We start from the raw sequence: 13,921 nt of genomic DNA, 5'->3' as shown, positions 1-13,921 counted from the left end.
AATCCACATGCTGTTACTGAACAGTCCATGTTTTCTGTCCCTCCCCCTCCTCTTCCCTGCCCCCTTCCGCCTGCCTGTCACACGTGCTAGCCAAGTGCCCTGCCCCTGAGTCACACCCGGCCTGTATGTTTTTCTCTTACCAGCATTGGTTTGTGAAGTGTTAGTTGATACCTTAGTGTACTATTTGAACATTTGGATCTGATGAAAGTAAGTTACATATCAGAGGAAGACTTCCAAGGCAGTTGCAATTAGAATGTTTTTTATATACTTCATTAACTTAATGTTTCAGCGCCAGTGTTTTCTATCTTAAACTTCAGGTCCTTCGTGGGTGTGTTTTGTATTATGTGACAGTTTAAACTGCAAAGCAGAACCCTTCTCCATTGTTGGTGGGAGTGCAGACTGGTGCAACCACTGTGGAAATCCATATGGAGATACCTCAAAGAACTAGGACTACAGGTCCCATTTGACCCAGCTATTCCCCTACTGGGTATCTTCCCCAAAGAATTAAAAGAATTGTATCACAGCGATATATGTGCACCCATGTTTATAGTGGCACAGTTTGTAATAGCTAAAGCTTGGAAACAGCCCTAGTGCCCATGGACTGGAAACTGGATAAAGAAGTTGTGGTTTTTTAAAAATAAAATGGAGTACTACTCAGCCATAAAGAATGAGAAACTAGAGACATTTATAGCTAAATGGATGCATGTTGAGGCCATACTCTTAAGTGAAATAAATAGGACACACATGTGTAAATACTGAATAGTTTCTCTGGTGTGAGAAACTGAAAGTGTAAATAAGGATGAAAATGATTAAAACAAATAACTGATAATTTGAAATAGGAAAAGGTCCAAAGGTGTAGGGGTGGCAGGAGGGGAAGGGGAAAGGGAAGAATGGAAAGGAGAAATTATGAGAAAAGAAAGAAAAATGGAAACAAAATCTATGTAAATAGGGAAGGGTGGAGGGGTGAAGGGTGCATAGATTAGTAATGGGGGGAAAAAATAAGAACTAAGATACGTCATGTTCAGGTACAAACACCCAGTGATAAATGTAAATGTGTTGTATACCTAAAATGTACCAATTAATATATAAATTTTTTAAAAAATAAAAAAACCCTGCAAAGCAGACCAAATACAGGCTTGCAGTGTTCAGTCAAGCAGTAGATCAGCTGCATTTTGGGTCTTAAAATGTGTTGTGATATCAGCTGCACATGCTCACTTGATGCGGATTTATAGTGTTGAAAGACATTCTGGTACAGGAAGAAATACTAAAATGAGTATTTTGTCTGTTAATTAAAATAAAGGAATGACAAACAGATTTCTGTTAGATTCTTGGTTTTATCAATGGAGCCCTCTCTAAGCACTTTAAATAAGCCCTGGGGGTACTTTCTGAGCTTGGCTTGGGAACTTGGATTTAGATTTTAAATACTACAATAATTAGTCTGGTATAGTGGCACATGGCTGGTAATCCCATCAGGAGGCTGAGGCAGGATTGCCATTGAGTTCAAGGCCAGCCCAGGCTTCATAGTGAGATCCTGTCTCATCTCCGTCATTCATAATAATAATAATATCTGAAAACTTATTTCCAGATACGTAATTAAAGCATTTTTAAATAGCAAAACAAAAACTCCCTGAGCAGAACAATGTATAAGATGCTTCACCTAATAACTTCTGTTAGATGCCACAGGCAATCAATACATAGTAGAAATCAGTGCTTTAATGGATTCTTAGTTTTGGAAAATATGTATATATGTTGTACTTTGGTGTTTGACTTATAAACTGGGGGAAGAAAAGTTAACATTGTAAACTAAGAGTAGCTTTCGGATATTTTTGAGAGATTAGATTGTATTTCTATCCATGTCACAGAATTCATAGTATCTTTTCTTTTCCCCTCCATCTTTAGCTACACAATCTCACCAGTGGTATTCCTGGGGCCCACCTAACATGCAATGTAGATTGTGTGCAACTTGTTGGCTGTATTGGAAAAAGTACGGAGGCCTTAAAATGCCCACCCAGTCAGAAGAGGAGAAGTTATCTCCCAGCCAGTCATCAGAGGTATATGAAATAGTATTCATTGCTGGAAAATGTCATGGTTTTCAATAGTTGGCTCTTTCCTTGGAAAGAGAGGTACAGTATAGGATAATTTTAAAATGAACAAGTCTATTTTTATAGCTAAACATAGCGCTACATTATTCAGGGTGAGTGTGGAGAGAGGAATGAGGAGAAATCCATTCAGGTTTTCAAAATATTGATCTTGTGAGATTGCTCAGACAAAAGAATAATGTGTGTGGGTGGCGTCAGCATAAGTAGAGAGCTTACAAATTAAGTGTTTGTTTTAATTGCTTTGGAAAACAGTTTGTAACCTTTAGATGCTGTTGAAAACATCTTATTACTTAAAGTAGTAAACACAAATCGAACATTTTTCTCTCTGCCTGGCTGTTGTGGAGAGGTAAGAAGGTACTGGACTCAATCTTGAGGTGAGCAATGGTAGAAATACGATTTTGGTGAAGTCCTTATAGATTGAGGATGCCAAGCACCTGTGTTCACCAGAGGCCGACTGTTCTCTTTCAGTCCTAATGTGAACTCATGACTCCTTAATAATAAAAAATCCAGCCGCTTTGTAAGTTCTTACTATTATGTATGTGATTTGGGATTCTTGTATTACACTCCCACCAGTTCCCTTTTATTCTCCTCACATTTCTCCTAAAAGCACACACTTTTTAAATGTCTTTTAGGGGTAGGATCCTAGGTTATAGATGCCTCAGTGAATGATTTAAAAATTAGACTTTTCTTTGAACGTGATGCACATGGTAATGTGTTTGGACCACTTCTCTTCTGTAAATGTTTGTGGTTTCTGATTCTGCAGGATGCCCGAGTTAGAAGTCACCTGTCCCGGCAGGCCATGCAGGGAATGCCAGTCCGAAACACTGGGAGCCCAAAGTCTGCTGTGAAGACGCGCCAAGCTTTCTTCCTCCACACAACATATTTCACAAAATTTGCTCGTCAGGTCTGCAAAAATACCCTTCGATTGCGGCAGGCAGCAAGACGTCCGTTTGTTGCTATTAATTATGCTGCCATTAGGGCAGAATGTAAGACGTTTTTAAATTCTTAATCTTACATGTTGTGCTTTTCTGACCATTTTCTTTCTTTCCCTCTCTCTTTTTTGTTTGTTTGTTTGTTTGCAATAAACATAAGTTCTTGTGTACAGCCTTTTATTTGGTTTTTTTTTTTTTAACATTGTTTTTGTCTGCTGCCATTTGTATCATGCCAAGGGGGACGGGCATTGAAATCTCTGTGAGAATAGTGCTCAGCAGAAAAGGTGGGAGGCAAACCTGTCCAGCGGGGTTTTGTGATGGAATTGCCAAAAGAGCTCTTACTGAAGCAGTTTTACCTGTGAGGCAATATCACAGAATAACCCCCAAGGATGGTATTACAGTGAAACTCCCTAATTGAGACAGCATGTCCAGTCTTATATGGATTCGTTAGTTCTAAATAAAATTTACTAATTCATACTCATTAGAAAGCGGATGCCTGTAAACTCATTTTTTCATGAAACCTTTACAATCATACAACATTATGGAAATTCACAGGGCTTCATAACAAATGCTGTATTTATTAGAAGGCTTAACAAATTATAAATAAACTTTAAAATCATTTTGGGGTGAATTTTCTGAAAGTACATTTTTAGTTTTTAAGCTAGCATCTAAATTTGTGGTTGAATAGTCTGTTCAATTTGGTTTCCATTTCGTAATCATGTATTATCATATAACATGTACATAACTCATTACTCTTGTTTTCAACACATTCGGTCTTGCTTATGTTTCCTTTTTTTGTTAGAACAAATGTCATATGTACCAAAGAACTGTGGATTGTTCTGTCATTGCCGTGTATCTGGAAATGTGCATGGAATTGGAGCATTAGCTCTGGAGTGTTAGTCCTGGATAGCAGAGCCATTCAACCTTTTCCCCTGAGGAGTAAGATAACTTGCTGTCTGACTTAAGATAGGAAACCTTAAATAGATTCAGATACTTGATGTGTGATATAAGAAGTCGAATTATGAGATTTTCCACTTTGATTTAAAGAGGATATCCATGAAAGGAATGACTGAAAAAAATCATTTTTTGTTTCTGAAGATAATTTTCAGCAGAAAATTGAAAGTTGAGAAGCTCTAAAAGTTACTGGTAAAAGCTGTATAAGAAGCAAAGTCCTTTGTAAAGGGAGTGGAAATTGGCAGTAATGTCAGTGTATTATCAGGGACAGGGAGCCACATTACATTCATGTCTGTTTGAGAGTTTAGGCTTATCTTTGGGTGAGTTAATGGATTTATGTTACCACTTTCTTACCCATTTTAAGCAACTGGAGAATAAATGTATTGATCTTAACTTTAGTTGGTTTAAAACATACATATAATTTCTTAAAACAGAACAATTAGAACACAAGAAAGAAAATGGTTGCAGTTCTTCCATTAAATTTGAAGACCCAATTTCTGTAATGGAGAAGAAACTACTACCAACCTAATTGGCTACTGAGGAAGCTGCTTTTCCCTTGGCTGTGTGTTAATTTTCATTTAATTTGCACATCATCTTTAATCTTGAATGGAGTATGTTTTTCTGTCACATTTAATTTTTCCCCCCATTTGAAAGGCCATGCTGCTAAAATGGGGGTGTGTGATTAAATTACCTGTGTTTTATTTCTCTCAGTTTGTAGAAAATAATGAAGTCATCTGTTGGAATGAGATTCAAAGAGGATAATTATTTTCTTTTATTCATTTACTCATTGATGATGAGGTCCACATAGAATCCAATTCTTAGAATAATTTTAAAATTACAGTCGTTTTTGTTGTTTGTTTGTACTTGGGATTGAACTCGGGACCTTGTGCTTTTGAGGCAGGCAGCGGAACCTCTGAGCTAAATCGCCAGGCCTTTTTGTTTTGAGACAGGGTGTCACTTTGTAGTTCAGGCTGGCCCTGAACTCACTGTATAGCCCAGGGTAGCCTTGAATTTAGCAGCAATCCTCCTACCTCCCCGCCCCCCCCAACCCCCTCCCCATCCCAAGTGCTGGGATTACAGGCATTCACTACCATGCCTGGCTTTAAAATTGCAGTGTTTGTGTAGCCATCCACTCAGTTACTTTTGGTTTTCAGCCAGTCAGCTAATGAACTTTCCTACCATCTAATTGATTCTTGCATCAGTTTGTCCCTTCTTATATGTAGCTTGTATAACCTCTGTAGCAGATTCTTTGATAAGAAGATTGATCCCTTGATAAGAACCAGATCCCTGTTAATAAGATTAGGTGTTAATAATGTTATGTCTATAGGCAGCTGAGTCTGTAGTGTCCTGGAAATGAATAGGTATATATTTTCCAGTAAGCTTTCCCTGGTTTCTCAAAGGCATTGTTGAACCCGCTCCCCACCTGAAAAAACTTGAATCACTATGATGCAGTGTGAACGTACTTTCAGATCAGGTGGAAGTTTGTAATTCTATAATATTGATAGACTAAAAGTTCTGATTAATCCATTTTAGAATAATTGATCATTATGTTGAGAAAGGAAAATTGTTAACTCTGTGAGCTTGCAACTTGTTAAAATAAGTACTATAGAAATTGACCCCTTTCGTAGCTTCTAGCCTTGGTGGTGACATCACAAGCAATGTCATAGCCAGAATTTATGGGGCTGTGGACTGGAAAGAGAAGCAGCAAGCAGAGAAGATAAACTCAAGTAGCTTAGGGATAGCATGATCACAGGTCTGAGTACTTGATCTATGAGGTAATCTCTTCTTAGAGGAAAAATTTTTGAGTGGTTGCAGAGTTCTCTGATGTATATTTTCATTAAGAAATGTGTACTAAGACATTTAATATAGTACAAAGGGCAATCTTCATAAGAAATAATGTCTGTTGGAAGGGAAGCTAAGGAAAAGTGAAAAGAAGATAAACCAGTGGAAGGGAGATTCCTTCATCCTTTTAAACTTTCTCAATTTGAACTATGAAAACGTTTCCTATTAAAGAAGTAATTTGAAAACTGAAGTACTGAAGTGGTGGCACATACTTGTAATCCCAGCATTTGGGAAGTGGAGGCAGGAGGTGTGCCACAAGTTTGAGGCCAGCCTGAACTACATAATGTAGCAAGACATCTCAACCAAAACAGAGGGGCGGGGATTTAGCTCAGTGGCACCATGCCTGCCTCTCAAGCGCATGGTCGCGAGTTCCATCCCCAGTACCCGCTCCCAAACCAGAAAAAAATATTACTAACATTTAATAATATGCATGAGGAAAAAAATACATGAGTTATATATTTATGAAAGTGATTTTTAAATGTGTATTTTAAATACCTATTTCCCAAATACCTATTTAATAATATACCTTTATGTGTGACTATGTAAGTGCCAAAATGTCCTAGCCAATTGTACTATGCAGATCGTGCTTATTAAAAATAGGCTGGTATGGGCCGACTGCTGCGCAAGCACTAGCACCAGAGTGCAATCCCCGGTACTAAAAATAAATAAAAATAAAAATAGGCTGGTAGGACCAGGGATTTAGCTCAGTGGTTCGGTTGCCTGCCTCCCAAGCACAAGGTCCTGAGTTCGATCCCCAGCACTACCCCCCCCCCAGAAAGGCTGGTAAACCAAAATCCAAGATAGCATAAAGAAAATTACTATGTCCTTAATGGGATGTGCCCCAACAGCACAGCTTGTAAACCATCATGTTTAGACATCCTGACTCCTTTTCGATTATCCTCCCCCAGTAAAAAAGCTGCAGTGTGATAATGCTGTTCATTCTTTGTTAATGCTACCAGACAGTTCCTGCAGATGCCAGATGACTCTGTTCACAAGATGATCACTGTTTGAGAGTCAGCCTCTTTGGATTGAAATTAAGTAGAAGACGCAAGCGGAAGGACCCAAGTTCGATCCCCAGTACCAAAAAAAAAAAGTAGAAATTAAGTAGAAGTATGTATGTTAGCAACTCCACAAGTGAAACCAAAGTTCCTAGAAACATAAGTCCAGATGATTTCCCAGTCACTAGGGTAGCGTGTATAGATAATTAAGTGGTTCTGAATTAACACACCAGCCTTGCACGGCAGCTGTGTTTCTCGTGACCTTTTTTTGTGTGATTTTTTTGGGGGGGCGGGGTACAGGGGATCGAACTCAGGACCTTGCGCTTATAAGACAGACAGAGGTAACACTGAGCTAAATTCCCGGCCCTGTATGATTTTTGAGGTAGGGTTTCACTATGTAGTTTAGACTGGCCTTGAACTCAACTATATACCCTAAACTAGCCTAAAATTTACAGCAATCCTCCTGTCTCCACCTCCCAGTTTTGGGGATTACAGATATGTGCCACCATCCCTGCTCCTCAATGTGACATTTTGGGGGGAGTCAGTATTTGAAGATCTGAATTCAACTTTGGAAGTATCCTAAGAGCCCATTCGTGGGAAATTTGTTAGTCACTTCTCAGCAAGATACTATTAGTATTTGTACAGCTTTTCTGAAATTCTAAGGTCCAAAACAACAAGAGAGAACAGTTTGGGTTTGCTTATATTTCATAAGTTTTTAGTGGCCACCATTCTTTAGGTTTTTGTTTTTTTTTTCTTAATTAGTTCGTGTTATACAGAATGGTGGGTTTTGTTTTGGAGATGTATATTTTCAAATGGATACTTAAAAGTTTTTAAATCATAAAAGTGGTTACAAATTATATCATCTCGCTCATTCCTGATTTACCCTTTTTAGAGGTAATCATTATCAATTTTGGTTGCTTTTGCCCCCATTGTCATCATTTTAAGTATCCAGAGGTATTCTGGGGATCTTTAAGAATCCATGTAGGTGTATTCTTTGTTATTTTATTATTTTTATTTTTCCTGGTTCTGGGGAACAAATTCAGGACCTTGTGCTTGCTTGTCAGCCAGGCACAGCGCCACTGAGCTAAGTCTCCAGCCCTTCTTTGTTTTTATATAGATGTTACAATCCCATTGTTCTACACTGTCTATTTTTTTAATGCTAATACATTGAGAGCTAATTTGGGAGGCGCAGCTGCACAATAATTTATTGTACCACAATTTAACCAGTTCTCTAAAGGTTTTTGCTATTTCTAATATTTTCTATTCTAATGTTGCAGCTAGTATCCTGTTATGGATATCATTTCATCCTGATACTTAAAATTGGAATCTTGGGCCAGGGATGCAGCTCAGTGGCACCGCGCCTGCCTCAAAAGCCCAGGGTCCTGAGTTCTATCTTCAGGGCTGGGGATTTAGCCCAGTCGTTCCGTCGCCTGCCTCGCAAGCATAAGGACCCGAGTTCGATCCCTGGTACCAAAAACAAAGATAATATCTGAGTTCTATCCTTGGTACCCCCCAAAAATGAAATTGGAATCTTGGGGCACTAGAGGGGTAGCTCAATGATAGAGCCCCTGCTTAGCATGCTCTTAAGGCCCGGGGTTCAGTCCTCAGCACCAAAACCGCAAACAACAACAGCTTTATAAGGTAGACCCCTAAACATGACAGCCTAGATAGAACACACATTTTGAATTTTGATGGGCTTTGCACAGTTGTCCTAAGAAAAATCGCAGTTTACAATTTCACCTACATCCCCAGAACCTGATTCTCTAAAATTGTGCCAGCAACGTTGTCACTCACCTTTGAAGGTCTGGACTAGTTGATGGGGGGAAATACCCCATACATTAGCTTGCATTTTCCACCCTTGCCTACCCCAGGGATCGAACTCAGGACCCAGTGCTGGCCAGGCAGGCATGGGTCCACTGAGCTACATCCCCGGCCCTGCATTTCACGTTTCTAATGACATAACCTTTCCATATCTTTGAAAGCCATTTACATTTCCTTTTCTATCAGCTGTTTTATGCCCATTATCTATTTTCTTTTTGGGGGGTGAAGGTACCGGGGATTGAACTCGGGACCTTGCGCTTGTGAGGCAGGCAGTGGAACTACTGAGCTAAATCCCCAGCCCCATGATCTGTTTTCTATTAGAAGTCTTCACGTGGGAAATTCACATATTTTAACAACGTTAGCTCCATCATATATGTGATGCAAACGTCTACATTTTGTTTTTGATTTTGTTTACATTTGCTAAAACTTCTAAAGAGCATTATTTGTAAAAATTGTTTTGCCATGTGTGGTGGCACACGCCTGAAATCTTAGCACTTGGGAGTCTAAGGCAGGCAAGTTGCCACAAGTTCAAGGCTAGCCTGGGCTGCATAGTGACTTCAAGTCCAGCCTGAACTGCTTAGCAAAAGCACCTGAAAAAAAAAAAAAAAGCTGGGTGTGGTGGTGCATGCCTGTAATCCCAGCACTTGGGAGGTTGAGGCAGGAGGATTGCTTTGAGTTTGAAGCCAGCCTGGGCTACATAGTTCAGGGCCAGCCTGAACTACAAAGGGAGACCCTGCCTCAAAAAACAAAGCAGAACAAAAAATTGTTTTATTTTATTTTTTAAATTTTTATTTATTTATTTTTGGGGGAGTACCGGGGATTGAACTCGGGTCTTTTACGCTTGTGAGGCAGGCAGCAGAACCACTGAGCTAAATCCCTGGCCCCAGAAAATTGTTTTGTAATACCTGGGTTTTGTGTCGTGTTAAAAAATAACTTTAGGACCGGGGATTTAGCTCAGTGGTTTCACCGCCTGCTGTGCAAGCGCAAGGACCTGAGTTTGATCCCCGGTACCAAAAAAATAATAATAATAACTTTACATCAATCCCCAGTACCAAAATAATAATAATAACTTTACAGTTCTATAAACTAATCCTACCAATGGTTTTATTTTGACAGGGATATTGAAAGCTGATGTAGATGTTTTTGTGAATTTTAACTGAGTTTTTATAATTGCGGCTTTTCTGTCTCACTTCCATTACCCCAGTGTTTTCAAAACATTGCAGAAAAATGGCCATTATTGCAATAAAAGTGACAGTGTTCTTCCATGTTTATCTCAAGGAAGCAGCAGATCATTCTGTAGGAAGCTAAAGAATCATGTGCCCAGTCAAGTGACTTGAGATCCAGGTGTTTTCCACCTCTGGGTAGACTCCTTGGTTTGGGGGCATTTCTTAGGTTGCTTTCTCATCTGTGCACTTTTAATGCCTTTCCGTTTAAGTAGAAATGGGTGAGTAATTTAGAAGGAAGGATTGACTGATAGATAGCACCAAGTTTGATCTTGAGTAGGACCAGGATTACTCCACTGGGCACTAACCCTATTCATGCTCATTCCCTAGGGGTGGAATGGTTTCTTCCTACTAAATACTGTAGCTGCCATTTTTCTTGTGTTCAACTGACTAGGTCATCTTAGCACCTTTCACTCTGATTTCTTTATAATTGAGACTGATAATTCTTGCTACCAACTACTTTATAGAATTAGTGAAGTATGGATCCTTGTGAAGAGCTTTGATCTCTATCAGAGGAACCCTGTAATATAAATTTTCACTTGGGGCCGGAGATTTAGCTAAGTGGTTCTGTCACCTGCCTTGCAAGAGCAAGGACCTGAGTTCGATCCCCAGTACCAAAAAATAAATAAAAAATAAATTTTCACTTGGAACATCATATCATTAATCCTACTAATTTAATGAGAAAAGCAAATTAATATATTTTAAAATGAAATATCTTTGGTTATTGTGTCAATGATCCCTTTGATGGATCTGTTGATTCTTGTCAAAGTGATAGTATACATCAGTGTCCCTCAGTTGCAGCCGTATTGACAGCTAGCTGTCCTTTGGGCCTTATAGACTGGAATAAAGAGCTAAGTTAGTCTTATTACTAATAACAAAGCAGTTCACTTTGTCCAACATAACTGAGGAAATAACCAATGTGATTCAAACTTTTATTAATACAGAAGAATGTTTTCTCCTTTTCCCAAATAACCTGAATTTTCAGTGATGTAGTGATGCTAGGAAGGAATTATGTAGTATTAATGTTTGGTCCTTGCAGGGTTAGGGGCACTTCCTGATGTTTATTAGATTATACCTCCAAAATATGTTTTTTGATATTTCTCCCTGTATCTTTACGTTACTCAACAACAGGTGAAAAGCTTCATAGCTTCATAATTTATTTTTTTCCCTAAAAGAATCAACTGAATAGGAGGAAAAGCAGTTGGATCATTTATAATTGTTAGTGGTTACATGATAATTCCCTAGTGCTTGGGGTACATACTCAGATTCCTGATCTTTGAGGCGCTCTGCAGTATGTGCTAATTTTAGTGTTTTTTTTAAAGTGCTATTTTCACACCTGTTTATAGTTTCTAGGAAAACGTTTCCCTGGAGAAAGGGGTGGAGCTTATGACAAATAAATTTTTACTTTAAATTATTTGAGGTTCCAGATTGAATTGCACATTTTTGCACATTTTAACATTTTAACACTAATGCAAAGAATTCTTAAGGATGTCAAAGGATAGTTCCTTATGTATTCCTAGAAAAGTGAACTCGCAAAAGGGAAAATTCTCTAATGGAATCAGAAAATCTGTATGACATTCTTGTCAAATATCTGAAGATGAGGAAAAGGCATAAACATAGGATAATATAAACTAAAGCTACTCTGTTAAGCTTTATGATAATATCTCAATTTTTTAAAAAGTTTCAATGCACATTTTGTTTTTTGTCTTCCAACTTTTTATATCAACTTTCGGTATGAGAGACATGCATGTTTCACATCTACTCTTCCTAGTGACAGTTAATTTAAAACACTGTTATATGCTTTTTATTCATCTAAAATGTCATGATAGGGAATGAGGTGTATGATGAAAACTTGTATGAGCTAATATCCATCCTCACAGTATCTTATTCTGACAGATGAAATACTCTGCGTACAGGTAACCTTTTAACATCTCAGCACAAATGACGTCATAGCAGGATAGGATGGGTAGAGAACCTGTGATAAAACCAAATGGCCATAGGGGCTGTGGATGTAGCTCAGTGGCACTGTGCCTGCCTGGCAAGCACAAGGTCCTGAGTTTGATTTCCGGTGCCAAAAACAACAGGAAAACAAATGGCCATCTTCTTAATCTTGCCAGGGTCTTATCTAATAGAATTGTTTTGGCAGGATAAGTGAAGAGTTGGCATTAAGGAACCCACCCCATCTAAGGGATGGCTGACTGTGTTGCCTCTGTCAGCTGTCATTTCAAACCAGAGTAGTTATATGTTAGGACTGGTTCACTTTGTACTATGGGTGTTTTCCTACTATACCATGGGAATGGCTAGAACAGAAGCATATTTCTATCACTTTTCAGGTGGGCACACACTAAGGTGTGTGGGTGATGTGTATTAGCAGCATTCACACAGGGCTTTCAAGTGAGTGTTCTCATGTAAATCCATCATTCAATATTGAGATCCAGAACTAGAAACAGTTTTCCTAAACCCACAAGGAAATCATGCAGGAGTATAGTAGATATTTTACACTGTTTTCCACTTGCACCTTTTATTTCTGCAGTGTGGGTGATATAGGTAGAGAAACCCGCCTCATTGGTTGTCTCCGTGTTTCTTTCTCTCCTCAGATGCAGACAGACATGCTGATCTATCTGGAAGTCCACTGAAAGGCAAAAGCACTAGGAAGCCTTTGGCATATATCATTGGGTATTTAGGTGGGTATTTTCTAATGGAGGAAAAGAAAAAATAATTTCTACGTGTTACACTCAGCCATTTTAAATGTATATCTAAACTAAATTCAAGCCTTTCAAATGGGTGGAATTTAATATGTATGTATAGTTTATTTTGGCTTAGAAACTTTATTACCAGCACAGAATTATGGATATATGTTTACTTTTTCTTTTTCTTCTTTCTTTTTTTGGTACCGGGGACTGAACTCAGGTCCTTGTACTTGCGCAGCAGGTGGCAAAACCACTGAGCTAAATCCCCAGCCTGATATATGTTTACTTTTTGCAAAACATAATAGCGTAAAAATTATTTTCATGGCAATAGATTAAGCAAAAAAGGGGAATAAATTCAGTTATTTATAGGGTAAGTATTCTTAATATTTTTATTTAGTTCTTTATACTGTCATATCTTGGTACTTGACTGCTTTGAAACTCATCAAATTTGGTACTTGACATATTTTGATGCAAAAATTTGTTCTGAAACTCATCCTTTGTTTGGTACTCAACCTGCAAGTTAGAAATATTGGTGTTGATTGTCTTGTGACTCACTACCCTTTCCAGCCAAAAGCTTGTTTGGTACTGGTTGCTTTTAGTATTTATTGTGCCTCTCAGAACCAATTAACAATGAGTATCGAGGTACCACTTTATCTCTAATTTACCTCACTCCTTCCTTTAGATAGAGGATTGCTTTACTTTCTTTGTTTTGTTTTTGGTACCCCAGATTGCTTGCCAGGCAGGAACGGTGCCATTAAACTAAATCCCTGGCCTTTGTTTTGTTTTTTGAGACAGAGTCTTGCTCTGTAATTCAGACTGGCCTTAAACTCACTCTGTAACCCAGGGTGGCCTTAAACTCATGGTGATCCTTCAGCACCCTGAGTGCTGGGATTACAGATGTGCACCACCACATCAGGCTTTACATTCTTCTTTTAAAAAAAAATCAAATTGATCTTTAGCCTACATTTTCAAAATACTGAACAGCTGGGTGTATAGCACAGTGGTAAAGCACTTACCTACCATGTGCAAGGCACCGGATTTGATCCCTCATACCCCCACCCCTCAAAATTACACTTTCAGTGAGACAATTAAGGTTTACTTTGAAAGGGAAGCATTTGTATTGCTTCTTGGTTTTTATTACGCCATCTAACTGAGAAATCTCCAAAGATTATGGTTCCATTCACATGTGGAAATATCACAATTAGGGGGAAAAAAAGAAAGAAAGATCACAATTAGGAATACTTTAAAATAGGAATATTAAAATATTGTTAAGAACTTTTAAAAGCTTTAAGATGAATAGTGTATAAAACAAGTGGGTCACCATACACTAGAAGCAAGAATGGCATGTTTTTGTGCTTCTAA

At 38.4% G+C, this 13,921-nt stretch overlaps 1 protein-coding gene across 8 annotated transcripts in view; it reads left to right on the top strand.

The window, feature by feature from the left end:
• Mta3 (metastasis associated 1 family member 3) overlaps window positions 1–13,921 on the top strand; it is a 224,026-nt gene that overhangs the window by 193,926 nt on the left and 16,179 nt on the right. For 7 of the 8 annotated variants that reach the window (XM_087215960.1, XM_087215959.1, XM_087215957.1 and 4 more), the window contains 3 exon segments: window positions 1,900–2,051; window positions 2,863–3,085; window positions 12,467–12,553. In XM_087215960.1, the coding sequence (XP_087072086.1) occupies window positions 1,900–2,051; window positions 2,863–3,085; window positions 12,467–12,553 (462 nt within the window). 8 annotated transcript variants of the gene reach the window in all.

The sequence above is a fragment of the Heterocephalus glaber genome, unplaced genomic scaffold (assembly GCF_053883595.1).
Source record: "Heterocephalus glaber isolate CG9 unplaced genomic scaffold, H.glaber_assembly_v1.0 deba00001457, whole genome shotgun sequence".
NCBI classification, from domain to species: domain Eukaryota; kingdom Metazoa; phylum Chordata; class Mammalia; order Rodentia; family Bathyergidae; genus Heterocephalus; species Heterocephalus glaber.
The sequence above is the reverse complement of the archived record's forward strand: the minus strand, read 5'-3'. Positions and strand labels throughout refer to the sequence as shown.